At 46.3% G+C, this 22,681-nt stretch overlaps 1 protein-coding gene across 6 annotated transcripts in view; it reads right to left on the reverse strand.

The window, feature by feature from the left end:
* Window positions 1–7,238: 7,238 nt before the first annotated feature.
* DIP2C (DIP2 disco-interacting protein 2 homolog C (Drosophila)) overlaps window positions 7,239–22,681 on the reverse strand; it is a 133,926-nt gene continuing 118,483 nt past the window's right edge. For all 6 annotated transcript variants that reach the window (XM_004691203.2, XM_012731324.1, XM_012731325.1 and 3 more), the window contains 5 exons: window positions 18,117–18,174; window positions 16,425–16,499; window positions 14,278–14,452; window positions 12,563–12,686; window positions 7,239–10,550 (listed from right to left, as the gene is read on the reverse strand). In XM_004691203.2, coding sequence (XP_004691260.1) covers window positions 10,298–10,550; window positions 12,563–12,686; window positions 14,278–14,452; window positions 16,425–16,499; window positions 18,117–18,174 — 685 coding nt within the window. In that variant the 3' untranslated portion in view covers window positions 7,239–10,297. The remainder of the gene's footprint in view (window positions 10,551–12,562; window positions 12,687–14,277; window positions 14,453–16,424; window positions 16,500–18,116; window positions 18,175–22,681) is intronic.

Below are 22,681 nucleotides of genomic sequence, written 5' to 3' on the forward strand. Positions count from 1 at the left end.
TCGCGCGCCCACGCCACACTCCAGGTGCCGCCTCTATGCACGCGCGCCGGGGCCCTCAGCTCCCCACTGCCCGGCACTCACCGTGGCAGGTGAAGGCCACAGAGGCCAGTGGTGCAAAAGCCCGAGCAATCTCCATTCACCCTCCAGAACTGCAACACAACCTGTAACCCCCACCCTCCCACGCTCTACAGTTTACCTCCCTCAGGATTTTTCACCGAACAGTCAACCCACAAGTAGAGAGAATGCGAAGCCCCTGTGACCCGCAAAAGTAAACAGAATACAACAAAGTGCAACAGAATACAACAGAGCCCAGCCGGAAGGTGCTAGGGGCAGAAAGACAGGACCGTTAGTTGGCACCAGCAGATACCCCATCGAGTCTGCTGCCGGAGCAGTCAGTGCTCATGGGGTGGGGGTGGGGAGGCCTCTCATCCACTCACAGCACCTGCCGCCAGGAGCCACCAGGCTTCCTGACTTTCTCCGGCTGTGGTCTCAACCACAAGCCACACACTGCATCCACTCCCAGGATGCGCTCAGAGATGGGCAACACACCCTATACTTTCTTGAAAGGTAATCGCTCAATCCCCAGGGACCGCTGCTGCACCCCGACACCCGACTATCCTAGCCACCACTGCGTCAAGCAGACTCCTGCACCAGGGCGAACCCTGAGTTGAGGTCCCGCGGATAGCAAGCACATGTGGCCCCCCTCTCCGGCTGTGTACCCTGCCTGTCCCCCCAAGACCGGCTCCTCAGCACCTCACCCTTATCCAAAAGAGAACAGGGCGTCACTCACAGGTGGTTTCAAGAGGCTGCACTGCCTCCTTTAGCATCCTTGGGCTGCTTAACCACTGCGCAGGGCTCCCTGATCGCGGCACCAGCTTTTGCCTTATCTAACTTGGTTTTTCCATACATCTCTCGCGTGACTGCAGAGAACTGGGAGAGGGCGTCCTCGCGCAGCCAACCATGGGCCCCTCTCATGCCTGCCATGGCCCTGACTACGGGCAACACACAGGTGGCGTTAAGCCACCGAGGCCCACCGGCTAGCCCTGGATTCTCACCACCTGGGGTGTACAAATGATCCCAGACACCCCCAGGTCCCACAGATATAACAACAAACTGTCAAAGTGCCCCACTTCTGGCGGAATTGTAAGCCTAAGTCCGTGTTGTCCTTGACGCCATTTGCAGAGCCGTGCGGGTCGCTCAAACCCAGCCCTGCCTTGGAGCAGGCGCCGTGTTCGTCCAACGCCTTCCCATCACGCGCGGAGGCTCTCCCCTTGCCTCAGGGACTCATCCGCCCAGGGCCACCTCCGGGAAGGTGCCCGCACAGAGGATCCCGCACCAGCACTGCACGCGCGCAGCCTGCTACCCCTCGGCCCCTCCCAAGGTCTTCGAGGGCTTCATACCTGTGTCCAAGGGTCCTGCTGAGTAAAGCCAAAGGTAGAGGCAGGCCCGCGGCAAACCTTTGCCCTTCTGGGGGAGCTTTCTGGCGTGCTCCCGTGGTTTCTTCCTCTCGTAGCCGTTCTGCCACGGTTCTCCGCCACTCCCGCCGTGCTCAGTGCTCTGTGACGCTGCCCTCAGCGCCTCAGCCGCCCGGGGCAGGTATGCCACTCACGCATGCGCACACCACACTCCAGGTGCAGCCAGCAGGCACGCGCGCCCGGAGGCCACGCTCCCAAGGCCTCCTGCTTTCAAGGCCGCAGGTGATGGCCTCAGAGGCCACGACCCCAAAGCCCGAGCTTCACTTAGCCTACATTGCTTTTCTTCCACTTAAGAATTACATTTTCTAACGTGTTCAATAACCCAGTAGTTCAAAAGTGAAACAGGCCATCATCTTCTAACCTGTTCAGAAGACCAAAGAAGCATTTCGAGGATAAAGAAATACAAATGATCCTTTAAAATAATTTTGAAGTACTCAACCTTCCTTATAACAAGAGAAATGCAAATTAAAAACAATGCTGTCGGTGAAGTGTGACTGGTGAACGTGGAAAATGCAAGTAAAGCTAGTGTGAAGGGTTTTCTGGACGCTTTTGTCAAAAATTGCTGATGACTTTGCCCACTGACTCATCAATCCCCTTCCAGAAAGTGCCAGTTTATCTCTCCATTAGATATACTGGCCCACATGTGAAATGAATTGTTTCTGCCACTAGAAAATCTATTTACGAAAGCAAAAGACTGGCGGGATACAGTGTCCACTGATTCAGAAACGTGTTCTGGAGGATGGAGGCCTACTTTCAGAAAGCTGGGTGCAGAGTGCTCAGAGTGCCTTCCTTTGGAGTGAAGGGTGGGAGGAAGCGCCTTCATAATGGGCTTGCGCTCACATAAACAACACAGAAAAGACATCAGCAAAGAATAACAAGTGGTCCCTGACGTGGCTGCAGGGGTTGTGTCCACATGACCTCAGGATGGATAAAACACGATGGGCCATGTGTTTTGTCTCTTCAACATAAGTTTTTCAAAAGTGCTGATCAGGGTTTTTTCCTAATAGCACCAGGAAATTCTGCTCAGCTGTGGGTGGCAGGTGATGCTGGTATCTTTCCCTTTTTTTTTTTTTTTAACGATTTATTTATTTATGCATAGAGAACTGGGGTATAGGCCAGAGGTGCAGGGGCGATGAGAGGCTTCCCCAGAGACAGAGTGGGGAGCAGAGCAGGCAGATCGACAAAATACACTGCTGAGGGGAGCAGCGGGTGGGCCAGGAGAGGTCTGTCGTGCCATGTGGGTCAGCTCCATGGCGGGGATAGAACTCATGCTGCAGTGGCTTTAGCTTCTTAGTGCTGTGCTTTAACCTACCTGGGAGAGCCCCCCCCCTTTTTTTTTTGTTTAAGGTTAATAATGGGCTTGTTTACAAGGGAAAAGAGAACTGAATAACTCAGGGAAAGAGAGAGATAAGTTAATTAATATGTCCTACCAGTCTGCTGACTTGGAACCCCAACAGCAGGCTGAAAAACGGTGAAGAGCCAAGAGCTAAGCTGCCTGCCGAGGCCAAGAGCTCTTTCTCTTCTGAATTATCTCAATTATCTTATTCCTAACCTGCACACTTGGCCAGGTCCTCTACATGTGCGGGTCCATTTCTTACTTTCTAGCTCTCCCACCACCACTAGGTTACCATCCTGGCTATTTGTGCACCCTGGAGCCTCACTCCTGTCCCACCTAGTGCTTTAAACATAGTAGAAACTCCTGAAATGCCACTAGTCCGACCTCTTGTTCTTACTCAGTGGTCCTAGAGCCACTGAAACCCATGAAATGAGGATTGTTATAATAGAGATGTCTGGAAGGACAGCTGGGAAGGTGGTTAGGATGGGGAGAAGGATCTTTCTGTAGGAAGTTATCTCCCACTGCCACCCTTTTGCAAGATTAAATGAAATACATGGGGGTTACAACTGAGATAAAATATGTACAAAATGAAGAATGATGTTGGAAAAAAAATAGATTAAAAAAATATATATGTACCTTTGGGAAATTCAAAATAAAATCCATGAAGTAAAAACAAAAACTATCTGCTGACTGGTTTAACAAATGACAAGAATAAAATTCCACACAAATCTTCAGGAAAAAATTTTCAGGCATTACCTGAATATTCCATGTACTGGTAATACTTAATATGTTAATAGCTGAACATTTGATTTGACCTTAAACAGAACAATGGGGAGACTTAATTATTCACACTATAGAAGTTCACCTACTCTCTTTAAGTAACTTCTACCCTTAAGCATTTGATGGAGTAATAGCAAATTACTCCTGTTGATAGATTGATCAGATGTGAGGAGAGCAAGTCTGAACTTTGTTGTTCAAAAAGAATCCTTCATTGTTGTTCTCAGAAAATTCAAGGGCTAGAGTATTCTGTAAGTGCAGGACACCTTGCTCCTTTTTCCTAAATAGAGGTGAGAGGATACTTGGGTGCAGGGGGTATTACACACTACTGCCAAACCCCACCACCTGCACAGTCACCACATGTCTGTCTATAGCTACAAGCACGGTGAAGCATCAAATCACCCAAAATCATGTCTTTTATTAAGCTCTGGTTTGCCCTGAGAAGAAAAGTTCTTTGCACAGTGCTGGCTCCCCAGGGCAGCTGCGTCTGCAGCGGGTGAGGTGCAAGGCATTGTTGCTGCTTGATGGCAGGAAAATACTTGAGTAAGTCATAAACCTCATAGTCACATTTAGAAGATAGGCTTAAAGATTAGCACAGGTAGGGGAAATGAGTGTATCCAGATCTTTAGTCTGAACCCTTCTTTTTAAAGACAGAGAAGCCAAGGTGGTCTCTGTGTGGCAGAAGTCAGACAGGCCCACCCAACCAACCTGCACTTTACTGTAGACCCCAAACTTTGAGGGTCTTTCTGCTTTGTCCTGGGTGAACAAATATTCATGGATTCGGGTCCTCCCTGGTGGTGCAGTGGATTAAAGCACAGCACTAAGAAGCTAAAGCCACTTCTGCATGGGTTTGATCCCCAGCCCCGGAGGTGATACACATGGCGTGGCAGACCTCTCCTGACCCCTTAGCAGTGCACTTCGTCAGTCGGCCTGTTCTGCTTCCACTCTGTCTCTAGTGAAATCTGCTCACATCTCTGCACTTCTGGCCTGTACTCTAGTTTTGTATGCATAAATAAATAAATCTAAAAAAATTCATGGATTGAACAAGTGAATAAAACAGAATTTGAACATTTAAACTTTTTTTTTAAAGACCAAACTATTGCAATCAGAAACTAATTTTCTTTGAAAGGGAATTTACAATCAGAAGTTAATTCTCAAAAGTTAGCTATGACCCATGTACCTTAAAATAGACATCAACAAATTACAACCCGAGGACCCAATCCTGCCGCTATTACTGTGGGGCTTGCAAGCTAAAAATAGAATTTGTACTTTAAAACCCCTGAGCAGGCAGGTGGCTTGGGCGGTCAGTGGGGGCCGCAGCGTGGCACTGCTGGAGGCGGAGTTGTCACTAGAGGCCGGGGGTACAGGTGCTGGGAGCACCCACCTGGGCTGTCACCTGCCCTCTGTGGCTCACCTGGTAAGAGAGGGAGGCCATGCCCCCTCCATTTTCTGCCACGTCTCAGCACACATTGGGAAGAGGCTTGACAGACCCCAGTCACTTGATGTCCACTTAGATCTGGTTCTTTTCTGTATCCTTCCATGTTTTCATTTCTTCCGACTTTTAATGTACCATTTCGCGGATCTTTCTAATGGCTATTGTGAATGAAATCTGTTCACGAACCACATCATTTATTCTAACTCCTCCTACATCCCTCCATCATCATGTATTTTCTTTCTGATATTTCCAATCATTTGTCAAATGATTGGGGGGTTGTGGGGCACCAGCCATGGGTTATTATAATCAATACCTTTGGCAACAAGGCCGGAGTAGCTATAAGGATTCACCAATGTCTTCTGAAACACCAACAATATCAACATTTGCTCGTTTCTGGTGCCATCTTGGTATGTCCATCACTGGCTCCTGGGAAGGCTTGGAGCCCATTGGCCACAGTGACCCTTGGTGCCACCTAGCCCCGAGAAGGCCTCCACTGGGGATTTGCTGTGTCAGGTGCCCAGGAAAAACCCACCCCACCCTCACATAGGAAAGCTGGGAGGCAACAAGACCCTGGTCCACATGGACACAGCCCAGGAAGCAGCGACAAGAGCAGAGGTCACTGTGCTCTTCCCAGATCTCCAAGGCAGCCAGGCCAGGGGACTCACAATGGGCCAAGGGTCTCCCTCCGCACTCTCACCTTCTATGGCTGAGTCCTTCCTGGCTCCCTCTGTGCTTGCTTCATGCTGCAGTTTCCCAGGGGCCCCATGGCCGGAGTAGCACCACCCTGGTGCAGGAGCCTCACTCCTCAAGCGGGGCGGCATCTGCTGGAGCTGCTGCAGCTTTCTGCCTTCTAGACTCATGGCTGAGCTGTTGAGAAGAGACTGGACCTGAATGGGGACAGGGCAGACCACCAGCCTGCACAGATTATTACCCAGAGAGCTTTGGGGGGCTGCGAAAACAGCCAGGGCTCCCAGGCAGGGAAGGGGTCCACCTCACCCCTCCCCAACTACTCAACACCATGAAAGTCTGAGTCCTTTTTGCACACAAGGAGGGTGAGGATGAAAGTGAATGGGGAGGGCAGAAGCAGAAACACTCCTTGGGCCGGGCCTTCCAAAGCCAGCAGAGCTGCTGTGACCAGCGACTCAAAGTGCCACCACCGGCTCAAAGTGCCACCACCACAAAACCACGGGCCATAGATTTAACATTAAAGGCTGAGTAACAGCAAGAGAGAGCCAGCGGCCCTCTTTTGAAGCCAGCTTGACCTGGCCAGGAGGTGTGATAGCCGAGTTCTCACTCTGGAGAGACAGCCACTTGGGGTTCCAGCATGAGTCTCTGGAATGGAACAGAAAACAGAAGTTCGGCTCCATCTTAGGGATCAGGGCTTGTGAGTTCTACAAAGAAAATGTAGTAAATCAAAGCTGACGGTCATAGAAGTGTGGATTTAAGGACATGGTTCTTTTTGCCCAGGAATTTCACAGTAGCAGTCTCATGGCTTTTCTTGAGGGTCAGACCACCCTGTCTCAGTGCACAGAGACCTCACCGAGAGTCCTAAGATGTAGAATGGCATCAAACCAGAGCTAGCAGCCCACTATTGCATGTATCTCCAGAAGTCAACATGTGCGAGAGGATGTAGAACACTACACGTGGTGTACACGTGTACACACAAACACACACACACGCACGCACGCACGCAGCACACTCTCTCTGAAGCAGGACTAGGTTCACAGTGCTTGTCTTCCTTAGGCTACCCTCTGGGAAGTTGGGCCTTCTTTGCAATAGTCATCCATCATTGCCGGGCTGGTCTGGCACTAGTCATCCATTTTGTCAACCCAAACATCATCCCCCACTTAACTGGAGATTATCTTGAACAAGAGTTGGGAGGAACAGGGACAAGTGGAGCTCAAATACAAAGGCACGCAGAGTAAGCTGGGATGTGTGTACTGGTTTTTATGGACGTGAGACCGTTTCAATCATCTTTAGGCTGACGGCCAGTTAACCCGCTAGTGTCTTCCAGAAGACAGTCGTCAGAACACTCAGATCTTGGACAAAACGTCGAACTTTTGGTTGTCCAACAAACAAACAACTTGGGTTGGAACAGTCAGCTACACCTACCTCCGGAGTTGCTCGGGGTCCCTGCATACAGCGACAGTATTGCACACAGGACTCACGATTACTGTTTGTCCAAACAGTTACCAATAATCTGTACACTTGCAGCAAAATGTGAACAAATATATTTAGATATATTTAAAAGAATTAAAAAAAACATTTCACAAAACATTTGTTGCCATAGGAATTTTTTTAGCAATAAATGCCCACATCAAAATTTAAACATTGTTCAAAGTACGATATCTGTGCTAATAAGTAATGAAACAAATTATGTAAACAGAGTCAGAAACATTTCCCTGTAGGAGTCACTTCCTTTCTGGGAGCCAGGCAGCCCCAGACAGTTTTCCTGGGGACCAATTAAGAAACTGCTATTTTCAGAGCAACAAAAATAAAAGCTTTTATTTGTTCATTTGAATATAAAACAGGCGTTATCACAGATGTACAAAGCTTACTGGTGGTTTAACATACGAGAAGGTTGCCGTCCTTTGCACATAAAAATTTTGTTTGAAACCGTGATTGGTTGAGTACATGGATTTCTCTAACCAGTCACCACACTCTATGAAATAACGCTGCTAACATTCAACTGATAAAAGGGACAGTTTCCCTTGGGTAAAGTGTCAAGCAGGATTAAATATATATAATAAACAAGCACCATGAGGCAGCCGCCCTGCTGGGTTAGGTCTGTGTTTCAATGTTCATTGTGTACCCTCCTTTGTGCAAGTTGATTCCACGGTTTTGTCTGACTTCAAAAGCACAAGGTCACAAGACAAACATTTGTCACATTCTCATGAATGATTTATCTACAGTACAATTTCTAATACAGAACGATCCTTCTTTATTGCTGAAACAGGTGGTACCTAAGTGTCTCCTTGCACAACAGAACTCTGATCCCAGCCCCTAGTGCCTTGGGCCTTGACTCCGACACCAGAGAAGACAGCGTGGCCTGCAGGCCTTCCTGGCCCCTGGACTCGCATCTGGAGCACAGGAGGCCACAGGAAGTCGTGTTTGAAGCGACATCGGCCGCATTTGCTTCCAACATCCACTGGCCCTCACAGATGATCTTGCAGTCATGTTTTGGACTCAGTGTCTACCTGAAACCTGAAACCCACTTCCCCTTCAACAAGGTGTGTGTCTAAGAAAACGTCTTTTTTTCTTTTTATGTGTTAGGGTTTTCCCCCTTCGGAAGCAGAAGACTGTAGGAATGTGTATCTGAAACATGTGGAGAGATATTCTTACACAGCAATGAAGTCAAACGATATTTTAAAAATCAAATGGCTTGTGGAGATGGAAGGGCGCACCCCACATGCAGACGAATTAAAGAAAAATATGCTGCTTAAGATTTTCTAAAAACAATTTGCCTTGGATCTCAGAAGTCAAACAAAACTCTTTTAGCAAAGGGCTTACTGCTTGCGCACAGAGCAGAGGCAGATAAAGACATTGCTTGCGATATAATGGAAAGAGAATCTAATTTTGCCCAGCAACAATCTTAGTCATGCACATCTAGCAACGAGCCACTGCAGGGTCAATTAGAGGCGATTATAAAATAAATCACTCCGGAGCAGCTGATCCCTCTTCTTGGCTGGACACGGTTGGGCCAATTCATCAAGGAGTTTACAGATGGGCTCTGAAAATCAGAGGACGTGTGAGGCAGGAGCAGCAACAGACGGAAATAAGAACTGCCATGGTTCTCACAGGAGGCGAAGCGAAGGCTGCCGGGAGGCTTTCTTGCATCAGCCAGTGGCTGGGTCAGGAGGCCCCGGCTAGGGAAGCCCAGACCTCCGGCTGAGGGGATCATCTCCTGTGTGAGTCTTTTCCCTTTCAGCTGTTCTGGACACGGTCCACTCCACACACGGGCCATCTGAGGGGAATCAAAGCAACCCAGTGCAAATGACCACAGAATATCATTCCTTTTCATACCAAGGACCAAAAGAAGGTGATGCTAACAAAAATGCTGAAAAACATTGTGCAACAAATTCTTGCAGCTGAGAGAACAGTACTATCCACCACCTGCCTCCCCTGGCCTGCGGTGCACGGCTCACGCCTTCCTTGTTGCCCCCACAGCAAAGGAAAAAATAGTGCACATTTAGCTTCAAATCCTTTCACCATCTCTGAGATGGCAGTAATTTCACTTGCTGGTCTCTGGTTCTAGAAGAAACGTTTAGACTGGGCTACCGGCAATCTGTGATTGCTCGCATCAGCAGAGTGGGTATGAGAGAACCTCTCTCTATCTACAGTACAGTGGAGGGACACCATGCAAGTGACAGGTTCTGCATTTTAAACTTTAAAATCTCCTTTGTTCATTAGTGGATTTATATTTCATATATATATATTTGTTGTGATACTATCCACGCAAGATAATACAACACTTTTTTATATTAGCAAACATTACAAGACTTTAATATTCTTGAATGTTTTTCTTTTTTATACTTCTAAAGAGATCAAAATAAATTAAACGGTTTGTACATAATTACATATGAAGAAGTTAACTTATTTTATCTTTTTAGTTTAGTACAAAGATATCTGCAAGATAATTGCCGAAATACACCTTATTTATAATTTCTTCTCATTCTATGCTAACTTCAAAGGCCATATACCAGCCTTTGTCTCTTCAGCACATTTCTGACAAAGAAAGTTGCTAAAATCTAATTGGAAGGTGCTATTTGGAAGGTTTTCTCGTACCTCAACAAACTTTCCTAAAAGGATGAGATCTAGCAATGGCTTAAATTAGTAACAGGTCCATGTCATTAAGATTTCATGACACATTAAAACAGAGAAAACATTTTTTTTTGTCACACTACATAAATTGTTTAAAAGAACCCATCTGGAGGGCAGAATATTTTTTTTAATTGCTATTTTGGCTTTAACAAAATACCACATTTACGAAGAAAGCACTTATTATCCAATAATTAAAAAAAAAAAAGAAAAGAAAGTTTCGAAATGGGCTTTTCCCACAAACTGAAGGCAGTCATCCGAGTCCTTCTGAGCAAGCTTGAGCGGCACACCCCCTTCTCACCCCACGCTGGCCAGGCCTGCTGGGGCACGGCTCCTCCTGGCCGTCGCGCGACAAAGGCTCCACTCGGGCGAACGTCGCCCTGGCGTCTGCATACTTTAGTGACACTGAGAAAAATGTTTACATCTCTGGAAAAGTCCCGGGAGCCAGAGACAAGACTACATGTTGTAGGCCACGTAGATGGGGTCCAGCTGGTCGGCCAAAAATCCGTCTCGCAGGTGCATACGCTGCTTCTCCCCCCGGGAGTTGATGGGGATGACGCCGATGTCCACCACAACCACCACCCCCACCACTAGGTAGTGCTCTTCCAGCACCACGTTCGTCACCAGCGGGACCAGGTCCAAGGCTTCCTGCTCCGACCCGTCCAGCTCAACCACCACCACCAACAAATTTGTCCAGGTGAACACCGCACTGGAAGAGAGAAAACACCATCACACACCGGCGGCTTTGACGGGACGGCTATGCTTCCTTTTCGAGGCGTTCCACTGGTTCCTGGCAGGCCTGCCTGAGCACTGACCATCTCCTCCGGCCTGTGGTTCCTGGGCCCATCTCCTTCAGCTGCTGCGGGCCCCCCATGCCTGTCAGCAGCCCGTCTATTTGTCGCTGCTCCTACACCATTATCTGGGTGGCATCTGCCATCAGGGGCACAGGGTGGGGTGGGGTATCAGGGCAGCAGGGCCACCTCCCTGGATCTGGGCTCTGCAGCCCTATGGGTGGCATCTGTGCCCCTGATGTTGGTCAGTGGGATGTGAGCAAAAGTGGATGGGGCCATCTGGGAGGACAAGAAACAGAGCAGGAGACCCACTGGTCCTGGCCATGCCAGGATCAGCTAAGCCAGAGGCCAACCACAGACAAGGGGAATGAGAGGTGGCTGACAGCTGCTTCAGGGATTGAGGTTGGGGTGACTGTAATACATCCCAAACTAAAAGATTCACTCATTAAGTGTTGCACTGGGATCTATCAGTGGGAGGGTCACCAAGAGCATTTGACCTGCCCAGTCTATGGAAGCCTAAGCCCAGTGCTTTACACCTAGGCCACATTAACCTTCCATAGTCTGACTTTTAAAAAGTGGTCAAGGTCCTTAATATTCATTTACTCTGTGCTCATAAGCTGCTTGGCAGATCTCTGGGGACAATTTCCAAGAACTGTCCCTAAGATGTGTCAGTTCCACAATGACACTTGACGCGATGTGTGTATTTTGCTGGTGGCCAGTGATGCACTTTGTAAGGCTGTGCTGTCAGCTGGCACACACATCTCAGTCGCTGGCACATAATTTTATTACCCACTTGCAACAGGTGACACAGAATCAGTGGGGTTTTTGTACTTAATGGGCGGGGACGTGCCCCCTGGGCAGGACACTGACTGCTTTCCCTGCACGGGAGACCGCCAGGCCCATGCAATGTGACATGCAGAGAGCAGAAAACAGGGCAAGCTGCTCAACTGACTGAGCCCTGGCAGCCTGGGTAGGAGACGTGGGTGCCCAACTCTCAGTGGGAAGTGAGGAAAGGGCACACGGTGGAGGCCTGGCAAGGTCAGACAAGGAGCATGAAAACCACAAGCTCAGGATAGTCCTTAAGGGACAGAAGAGCGTCAGAATAAGACCACTGCTTTTATTTCTTCCTGGTGCCAAAAGAAAAGGCACAGGAAGGGGTGACTGTCAGACCCTTGTTCATGACGTGGGAGAATGTCAGTGACGCTTAGAATAAGAACCAGCCTTGGGGGCCAGAGGTCACTTGAGCAGCAGGAGGAAACAGCTGTTTTGCAACTAGATACAAAATTATTGAGGGAGTCAATATAGCCATTCAAAATTACTTTCTTAAAAATACTAGAATGGAAGGCAACCGTTGGTAGCTACAGTAACTTAGATGGAAACCGAAGCAGGCTGCATGCCTGGTTTCTGGGCTATGCCACATTTCACCCCAAACACCATGCCAAGGCTCCAGCAGGGCCAGCCCCAGGTGTGGGCAGCAGTGGCAACACTTGCACCCCAGCCGACCAAACAGGACAGGAAGGGATGGTGTCCAGCCTCCAGGGGGCATTCCCTGTGTCTGGGCGCCTGGGTGCCATCAGCCTTGGTTGAACATGGGTATATCTGCCTTCATCTGAGTCTTCCCACTTGGCACAGTGGCTTGTACCAATGACAGACATCAAAGTACCTTCTGTGCCAGCATCTGCAGACAAGCTAGTTTCCCTTTACACCATGCTAACAGAAACCAAAATCACACAAGTGATGACAACTTGGTCTCCTGGAAATCGCTATCTGGTTGTTTCTTGGTCCTTTTCAGGAAAGGCAGGAAATGCCAACTCCATGCCAGCAGAGCTCATTTACTGCTCAGTGACCCCACAGGCAAAAGCTCAAAACCAAAAGCTAGGGCCCGCTGCACCAACCTCCCCTGTCCCGCGCACACCCTCCCATCACTCACCACTCTGTAACGCTTTTATGGGCTCTGATGACGGAAGTCTCGATGTCTATCGGGTGGTACCGCATCCCCCGCAGCTCCATGGCTTCATCTAGGGCTCCCACCACGTAGAGGGCATCGTGGCGCTCTGTTTAGGGGACAGGAAATGTGTGAGTCTCACTGAAATGCTGCTCAATGGTAAAGACTACCCCAAGCGAGAAAGCAGTGGGGTAGCTATTCCCCCGCTACCCAGAAGCCTTGTAGCCTGGGGCTTCCACCTGCTAGCAGTGTGGTCTCCCTGGAGTGCAAGTCTCACACCTGCCTCCACCCACAGGAGACAGGGCTTCTCCCTGAGCAGCTTCTACCACAGACACATTAGTACGCACTGAAAGGCAGCCTAGTCCTGGGCTCAGTCCCCTGGGGGCAGCACTCATCCCTCACAAGCTCTCCCGAGGCCACTGCGCAGGATGCAGCACCATGAAAATTAAACCTGGCTGGTCCCCCTTGGTTCCACCACTTCATGGAATCTGTTACCATTCTATGTCTGAGTGGCAAAGAAAGCACTTTCTGGTAATGTTCATGGACAAAGATTTCCTTAGCTCATGCAATCGTTTAATTTTTTTCTTATCAGTTGTGCAAACCTTGGACAATTACAACATGCAGTCAGTTCTATCTTTCTTTAAAAATAGGGAGACATGCCCTTAATCTATAGGGTATCAATATATCAGAGAAAATTTAAAAGTGGTGGACTTTCTTACAAAAATTACGTACTGAAGAGATGAAATAATCCCAGGTAATAAATCTTTTTCAGTTTAACTCAGATGAGACATTGACTAGCTAAGTCAAACACTAGAGCAGGGTCTCCCATCTTTGGGGGGGTGCAGGGAGGTGAGGATGCAGCACCCCTCAGAGAGTCCTTGGGACGGGCCCTGCCCCTCACCCGCAACTCACTTCTCGCTAAGCTTGATGCTTTACAGGAGCCCCAGGTAGGCGTCAAACAAAATCTACAATATTCCAACATTGCAAATGCAATGCCAACATACTCTTGTACATTTCCCCTAAATCTGTGACAACTGAGCTGGCACAGTCAGCGTAGCTCCTGCCAGGCAGGTGTGTCAGCAGGCACTGACCAAATGATCTCAGCGCCCAGCCTTGTATCTTAGTAAGTATCTTAGCCTCCATTCTTAGTGTAAGTAGGCAGTGAGCGGGGACTCCAAAACCAGCAAAGAACTGAGTACAAGTGGTTTCTTATGTTTGGGTGCATTGAAATACTCCCCCACCCCCCAAGCACCAGCCCCCCACACTGCATCCCTCAGGCACGGGGTGTACAGCATCAGGCCTGAGCGGCTAGTGACCTCCCCTTCCTTTCGGTCTAGACCCTGCCTAGACGGCAGATACATGCTCCTGCAGCCTAAGGCAGTTGGGTTGGGGGGGGGCGGGGGGGCTTAGGCTTGTGGGCAGCTCTGGAGCTGACAGGCAAAGTCAGTGAGCTACATGTGGGAACTGCCTGGGATACCATGAAGCCAGCGCCTGCTGGCCATAAGGGTGCTCTTCACTTGGGGCAGCACTGAGAATGGGGAGCAACTTCCACTCCTGGCCCTGCTGAGATGTGTACTCAGATTGTTTCTGGCTACTCACAGGAAGTATGGGCACACGTTCTCCTGGTTTTGGGGTCCCCAACCCCAGCAAGTGTCCAGTGTCTAAAGGAACCTTGTCATGTTGCCAGTCTGGGCTCTCACCTCCATTGGCATCCGTGAGCTCAGTTCTCCGCAGGAACCCCAAATAGCCTGTTCGTGCCCAGACTGTCTGTGTGTCTCCAAAACTTAATCTTGAGTTGAAATGATCTGACTGGAGGGACTCATCTCCATAAATGGTGAAGTAACCACTGGCATTGTGGGCACTATGAACCCAGATCTGGTGAGGAAGCAAAATATAACTGGATAAGTTAACTTGAGACCACCCACTGGAAGAAGGTACTTTACACTTCAGTATGTTGTATTTAAAGGTATTAAAACTATCTTTGGACTGCAAAAGCAAGGTGAGAGTAATGTCATTCAGATTTCTGGGAGGACACGGATGCCAAAAATTCACTGAAATAAAGGCATTAATGGAAAGCTTATGATCCAGCAATATAAGCCATTCACCTCCAGAAATTCTATTAAATCAGATAATTAAAAAAAGAAAACAATTAAGAAGCGTGTACTAGCTTCCTTACTGTGAGGACTTTCTAAAAAGCAACCTGGAAAGATGATAAAAGCTTTATGACTTATTTCTGTGTACATTTGGAAGTAATGAAACACATGAAATAAGTTGCAAAAGGGAAAGGTATATAACATCAAAAAGAGGATAACCAAAGCCTGCATGTTTGACTTTTAGGGAAATGGGGGAAAATGATGTTGACTCAAAGCACTGACCATGTCAGGCTTGCAAAGTCATGGAAAAGACCAGGGGGGCAGTTAGTTCAATAGAACCCTAAAATGCTATGAAAACACCCCAAGCTCCAAATGCAATATTGGGCTTGGCCCTTGTCATTATTTTATTTACAATGCAAGAGGGTCAAAGTTCTTGAAGGTGGAAACACTGTCTGTTATGGTTACTGCTAGGTTCCCACATCCCTGAATGGAGCCTGGCACACAACAGGCAATCAATACCTGCTCCCCCCATGAAAATGCATAAGAGAGAAGTCCAGTGAAGTGGTGAAAGCTGCTCTGTGCTCTCCCAGATGAAACGTCCTGGTGAGACACACCGCAGGAGGGAAACCAGGGTGATGACCCAAGGGTTCTCCCCTCTAGCCCATGTCATCTCATGCCACCCAGAGGCAGCACGGGCCAGGCCCTCTCCCTGCCCAAGAAAGAAGTTTCTCTATACAATTTTATTTCTAGGAATGCATTTCAAGGAAATTTCTAAATAAGATCTGCACAGAATTGCACCATCTCAGTACTGAACTCTATATAGGACCGAGACATAGGAGTAAGGGCCAGAAAACAGCCCAAAAAGAAAAGGCATCTGTGGCGTGAGCAAGGTTCGGACATGCCCATCACCACAGCGTGCCAGTTGGGCTGTGCACGGTCCAGTGTTGCTGTCTATGGTGTGACTCCAGGAAGAGTGTGAGGTGTTTTAATAAGCTGCAAGCTGAACAGCTGCAGTGGTCAGGAAGGCAGGAAGGGGAGGTGCTGACTAAGACACCTGCAGGCATGGCCTTGGCCAGGATGGGTGGGCGGTCTGTGGTGATGCGGGGGAGCTGGGATGAAGTGGGGTCCTTTTCTAATATCCTCTTGCTCCTCTGTGGAAGCAGCAAGATTATCAGTGAAGAGAGAAGAATGGGGGGAGGTGGAGGAGTGAATGCCTGGTCTGGCTCAGCAGAGAGTGGCGACCAGGACACAGCCACAGGCAGCAGCAACCATGTGCAAGGGGCAGGTGAGTCAAGCCCCAGGGGGAAGGCTTTCTGCCTGAGAAAACATCTCTCCCATCCCGTTACTCATCTAACCCGCTCACTGCTCTTCCCTGATGCTGCTAGGGCTCCAGGTACTGCCCCCCCCCCCCAGCCTATCATCTTCCTGCTGAAAATGTCTCAGCAATGAAGGCAGATGTGTGGAAAGCAAATTCAAAAGCTAGGAAATGAGGATAATCAGTTCACAAACATGAAGTGTTCTATCTTTTCTAAATTCTTTGATGAGGATCTGTCATACTTCTTTAAGGAAATTCCAAGTCCCAACTTTCTTGGACTCAACCTAAGCAATAAACTATCTCATGGGCTCTCCTAGCCCATCAGTCTTTCTTGACCAGTTTAACAGAACATGCACCTTAGTCAGTGCACAGGAATAGTTTGCTGATGTCATGGACAACACCCCTTTTCTCTTTGCTCAGGGAGTACCCCATAACTCACCTCACCCAGGTGTGAATCGCCCAATGGTCCTTTTGTTTCTGGATTGGCAATTATAATCCGAACACCAGGAAGAATCTATTTCAAAGAGGAGAAGAAGCCATCAGTGGCAGGACAGAAAGGCACACACTACACACCAATCAACCTTGAGACTTCCTTGGTCTCATGTGGCTTCTGAACATCTAAAGTCACCAGGTATGACTTTAAATCAATATAACACAGTGTAACAATATATTACAACATAATACTTTATTGTAATTATTACTATGAGATAACCTGTGTTCAAATGGTCTTGAAACTGAGAAACTGAAAAAAAAAAATTGCATCTAACATCCTGTAGAGGATGATGCTGGCAGTAGGCACTGAATTAAGGCAGGCAAGGATGAAGTTTTCAGAGATTAGTGTGAACTAAAAATGAAGTTAGTTGTGGCATGATGACTTAGTGTAAACTGCTTCTGTGTGGCCAGGCGCCAGAGTGATCACTCCAGAGCCACTTTCTGTCTCCTGGTTGCACTGCCTGGCCTGGCTGCTTCCAAACCACACCTCCAACTTTTCCTGCAGTCATCTTTAATGACAATGTCGACATTTGGCACCTCTTCCTAGCCAAGAAATGTTCCAAGCCCTACCTGTACCATATCAGCAGGGAATCAAAAGTTGATTTTGGAAGGCCAGCCTACCTTAGTTCAATTAAGTTAGCACTGTATAGTAAAGGCAGAACATCTGTGGTAAAGACTCTTGGAACCATTGTCCCCTACCAATTGACTGGTCTGAGAATCATGTCTGACTAAGGATGCCCAGTGCTTTAGGACAGGTGGGCTGTTTTCCCAGTGGAACCACCTTACGACCAAGAAGCCTATTGGTGGCCATGTGGACACAACTCACAAAAGGTCCAAAAGCAAGATAAGGTGCTTTCAGAACTATGTCAAATGGAAAAAGAGGCCTGAAAACTGGTCAAAAAAGGGGATCTTCATTTAGGTTGTTTCTTGTCCTCTGGTTCTATAAAAAACCACCACTGCGAATGATATTAGTTGTTTCCTGGTAACTGTTCTCTGATTTCTGATTTCACAATAATTGATATCATGAATTTTAGCTAGGCCCTCTACAGATTCAGAACCAAAAAAATCTTCTCAGCCTTCTGCTCAGAGAGGTATGACCATGTGACTAAATACTGATTGATGGTTTTGAAGTATAAGGCAGCTATCACACCTTCCTAGGTTTGCACTTTCTCCTTTTCTGTTTCTCCTCCTGCACCAGAGTATGGAAAGGATGGCTGGTGTTGCAGCAGCCACTTTGGAACTTGAGGTCCTCTTGGGAATGGAAGCCAAGCAGAGGAAACAAGATAGAAGGTGTCAGGGCTCCTGGTGGCTTCATGCTCATTATTATTATTATTTTTTAATATAAGGGGGGAAAAATCTAACTTATTTCAAAAAGTATTGATTTTCTACACTCATGTCCAAATTGAGCTCTGATTTATTATATTCGAGCAAAGTTTTTAGAAAAGATATTCCATTAATTACATTTCTTAAAATGTGAGAGCCTGTGAAGTGATACTTATACATAGAAATCGACTGTGGAGAGGACAATGGGTGCTTGCAGTAGGGGAAACCAGCACTGTCAAACACTAGCAAGGCTATGGATCAATGGTCCTCCCACAACAACAAAAAGGAAATGCGTATTTCTTCCTTTAATACTTACTTTTCCTGATTCCATCAGGGGCAAGCTATGAGGAGATCCTCTTTCTACTAAACGGACTCTACAAAGGAAAACAGAGGTATTACTGGGTCTGTGTCCTGTGCCGATGGTTCCCCTCTCTCCACACTCGGCAGCTGGCAGGTTTCTGGAGAACTCTTTTTCTTAACTTGCACTTCTATTGCTACAGTTCACACTGGGCTGCCTTTCTGTGGGTTTTCACCCATGCAGAGTTCCTTTAGGACATCCTTTCCCCTTAACACTATGAAATTGGAAGGAGAAATAAGGCAAAGGATAAAAGTACATGTAACTTCACTATGCAGACCATGAGTAAAGCCAAATGCGGCTGAAGGTGTCACACACACAGCCCCTAAGACCTGTCCCCACTGGGCGGAAAGGCCTTTGAGCCAGCTGTGCACAGAGGCAGGCACGAGTTTGAGCTGCCAGCAGCTTCTACTCCACAAGAAACACTCTGGTGCTTCATTAGAAGGGAAATTATTGAGGATTCCATTCTTTTAAAATAATCCTAAAACCTATGTAGTGTCATAAGCTAGTATTACTTCAATAAAAAGAGAAAAAGCTTGTTTCTGAATGACAAACTGACTCGCATATAATAACAACATACAACAAAATTATGAAACGGTTGTTTACACTGAGAACTGAAAAACACTGAGATTTGCAACTGAATGGCACACTAAGGACTTGTGTTGTGGTGCCTGGGTTGTTAGCAGTGAGAGCAGACCAACTTACTAGAATTAAGATGAAGTGAAACAAGCAGGTCAGGAGTGAAGAGGTGCTCAAAGACCTGCATCTTTTCACTGCCTGTCTCCATGGAAACTATTGAATGGCTTACATGAAACTGAGCTCCAGCCCTCAAAATGAGGAATCAAAGGGACAGTTTACAGATTCACCTAGAAAAGGAAATTTTAATAAGTAGTGAGGTGGCAAATTGAGAAGGGTGATTCTACCAGGGACTAAGTAGAGAACATGTAAGACCAGTGACATGGTGATCAGAGAAGGGACACCTGTTTGGAGTGGGAGGTGAGATTTAGCAGACAATAAAAGATAACTTGCTATTTTATATTAACTGTAACTTTCAGATAAGCAAAAAAATTTAAGTATAAGTAGATCCCATGCATAAAGGGGACATACTCGTACTAAAAAAAAATCATTCCAGATTCATCTGAAATGCACATTTTACTGACTGTCCTATATATTTTGTATAACCCTAATGAGGAGAATTTGAATGAGGTCTTTTTTGGATAAGCTTTGAATAAACCAATAGAACAAAATTATCCAGTCAATATGCTAATTAAAAAATCTAATTATTCAAAGAGCAAGCTGAATTGGATTTTACTAAAAAAGACAGGCGAACACTTTCTCAGAAAACAAGCCTAATATGTTTCAACAAGTTTGGAACATTTAATCAAAACTCATCACATTTGAAATTGGAGAAAATCACCCATTCAAAATCAGGTTGGGAAGGGGAAGATAAAACAAGACTGTCCATGCAGTTACAGTGAGAGCCCCTCACACCCCTCCCCCCAGGTGTGGATGAGGCCTGAGGATGAGCTGAAGGCCTCACACCTCCGGGACCTTGACAACTTCAAGTGCTGGGACAGCAAGACAACCTCTGACAGCATTTTGTTTCTGTGCTGTCTTCGAGATGGCTTTTATGGTCATAGTTATTTGAGGATTGAGACATGTCCCTAGAGAAGAAAACTGCAGCTCCAGTGGGAGGCCAGAGCCTGCCTAGAGGACAAACTTGCCAAACCAGGGGTCACAGGGCAGAGGTGAGACCAAGTTCAAGAGAAGGAGATGGGAAGATGAAAGCAGCAAGGGGTTTTAAATGGACAGTCTCCTAAGGATAGAGATGGCAGAAACCAGCCAAGGGAAGGAAGTAAAGACCTAGCCTCTCCCACCTGGATGGAACCCTTGCTCAGGGTTTCCTCAGAGGGCCGCCATGCTCTCCCACAGTGGCCACTTCCTCCACACACCCAGCTCCAGGGACATTCTTGGAAAATGAGCACACTGTGCTAGGCTTTGAAGACGGCAGGATGAGAGAAATGCAAATATTGTATTTTTTAAAAAAGATTTATTTAAAAGATTGGCTACAGGCCAGGGGTGCAGGGGCGGTGAGAGGATTCACCAGAGAGAGAGTGGGGAACAGAACAGGCCAACCGACAAAGTAAACAGCTGAGGGGAGCAGTGGATGAGACAGGAGAGGTCTGCTCTGCCATGTGGGTCACCTATGGGGCTGCAGATTGAACTCGCCATACTTGCAGTGAAGCAGCTGCTGCTAGCTTTGCAGTGCTGTGCTTTAACCCACTGCACCATTAGGGAGGGCCCTGGGACATTGTATTTTTATCAGCTACTAAGGAAGGATGGAAGCCAAACCACATATGTGGAAAGAAACTCTTTGAAGATTTTAGCCTCATGGAGCAAATGGATACTGGAAACTCACCTCCAAATTACCACATAACACACATTGTCTAAAGTATAAGTTCGTTTACTTTTGTTCACTTTACTCCATCGGTAACTTATTTTTCAGTTACACCCCACAAAATACTGTAAGGAATTCACAGAAACTGCACTATTCCTGATCTATCAAACTGTGATTATGTACTGGCTATCAAGTTGGCTAAACAAAAAATTCTGCTTGAGGATAGCAAGAAACAGAAACAGAAGAGGAAGCATCAAAATAATCAACAAAATGAAGAGGCAACCTATGGAATGGGAGAAAATATTTGCAAGTTATATATCTGATAAGGCATGATTACTGCAAATATACAAAGAACTCACATAACTCACTAACAAAGACTCAAAACAATATGATTAAAAAATGGTAAGAGGAGCCAGACAGACATTTTTTACAAAGAAGACATGTGAATGGTCATCAGGTTCATGGTAAGATGTTTGATATCATCTGGGAAATGCAAACCACAAAGAAATATCTTCTCACACCTCTTAGAATGGCTATCATGGAGAAGTAAGAAATAACTGCTGACAAATATGTGGAGAAAAGGAAAATCTTATACACTATTGGTGTGACCACTTTGGAAAACAGTATGGAAGTTCTTCAAAAATTAAAAATAGAAAAACCATGGCAATTCCACTTTTGGGTATTAATTTGAAGAAAGTGAAAATACTGACTTAAACAGAGATATGTATACCTATGTCCAACATGGAAACAACTTAATTGTCCACTTACGATGACTGGATAAAGATGTGGAATATATGTGCAGTGGAAAATTATGTAACTATAAAAATGAAATTTTACAATCTGAGACATGGATTAACCAAGAGGGAAAAAAGACAGATAAAAATATTATATGATCTCATTGACATTTGGAAACTAAACAAATACACACATGAATAAATAAGCTTATAGATTCGAAGAATACACTGGAGGTTTCCAGAGGTATGGAGTGGGCAAAATGTGTGAAGGAGATCAAAAAAGGTATAAATTCCAGTTACAGGATAAGCAAGCCCTGAGATGATTACAGTTAATGTTACAAGTTAATGTTGCAAGTTGCTAAGAAAACAGCTCTTAAAAATTCTCACAAGAAAAATCTTTGTGACTATTATGGCAATGGATGTTAATTAGACTTAATGTGGTGAAAATTAATCATAGTGTCATATATCTGAAATATATCTCAATAAAAAATAAATAATGGTAACAAGCAGTTATCTTTACATGTGTACATATAATTTATAGGTCTATATAAATGTAAATCTACATAAGTTTACACATACTGAACCTTCAATTTGTCGGGCATTGTGATCAATACAACTGTTTAGATGTATTAAGTGATTTTGGCATCATTCCAGTTCCACAAGCAAGATTCTATTATCATCATGTTATAGCAAGGGAGGGAAACACAAAGAAGCAAATGTGCATAAGCTCACAGAACTATAGAGAAGAGGAACTGAACCCAGGAAGAACAGGTACTGAGCCCTATCCCAATGTCACAGGGAAGATCACCCATGTTCTGGGGCTCAGCTCAGACAGAAAAGGGACTGGAAACATGAGGTAATGATCTAAGCTGGTATGACCATGTAAATCAGAGTGAAATTGCTCCTAGGTATAGACCCCAAAGACACAAAAACACTGATTGAAAAAGATACCTGTACCCCCATGTTTATTGATGCTTTATTTACAATTGGAAAAACATGAAAGCAGCCCAAATGCCCAAAAGTAGATGACTGGATAAAAAAGATGTGGTACATATATACAACGGAATATTACTCAGCAACCAAAAAAGAGAAACCCATGTCTTTTGCAGCAACTTGGATGGAGCTGGAAAAGATCATGCTTAGTGAGATAAGCCAGAAAGAGAAAGAAAAATACCGGATGGTTTCACTCACAGCAGGAGTATAATGGACCAGGCGAGAAAATAACAAAAATAATGAACAACCATATACCAGAGACATTTTGTGGGGGTGGAGTGGGGAATGGGATCAAAAACGGGGTTGGGGGACGGAAGTGCACGGGATTATGGTGATGGCACACGGGTGACTTGGTGATGGGAAACCCATGGGGATTACAATTGAGATGGCAAAAAAAAAGT

The sequence above is a fragment of the Condylura cristata genome, unplaced genomic scaffold, assembly GCF_000260355.1.
Source record: "Condylura cristata isolate star-nosed mole 26May11 unplaced genomic scaffold, ConCri1.0 scaffold00030, whole genome shotgun sequence".
NCBI lineage: Eukaryota > Metazoa > Chordata > Mammalia > Eulipotyphla > Talpidae > Condylura > Condylura cristata.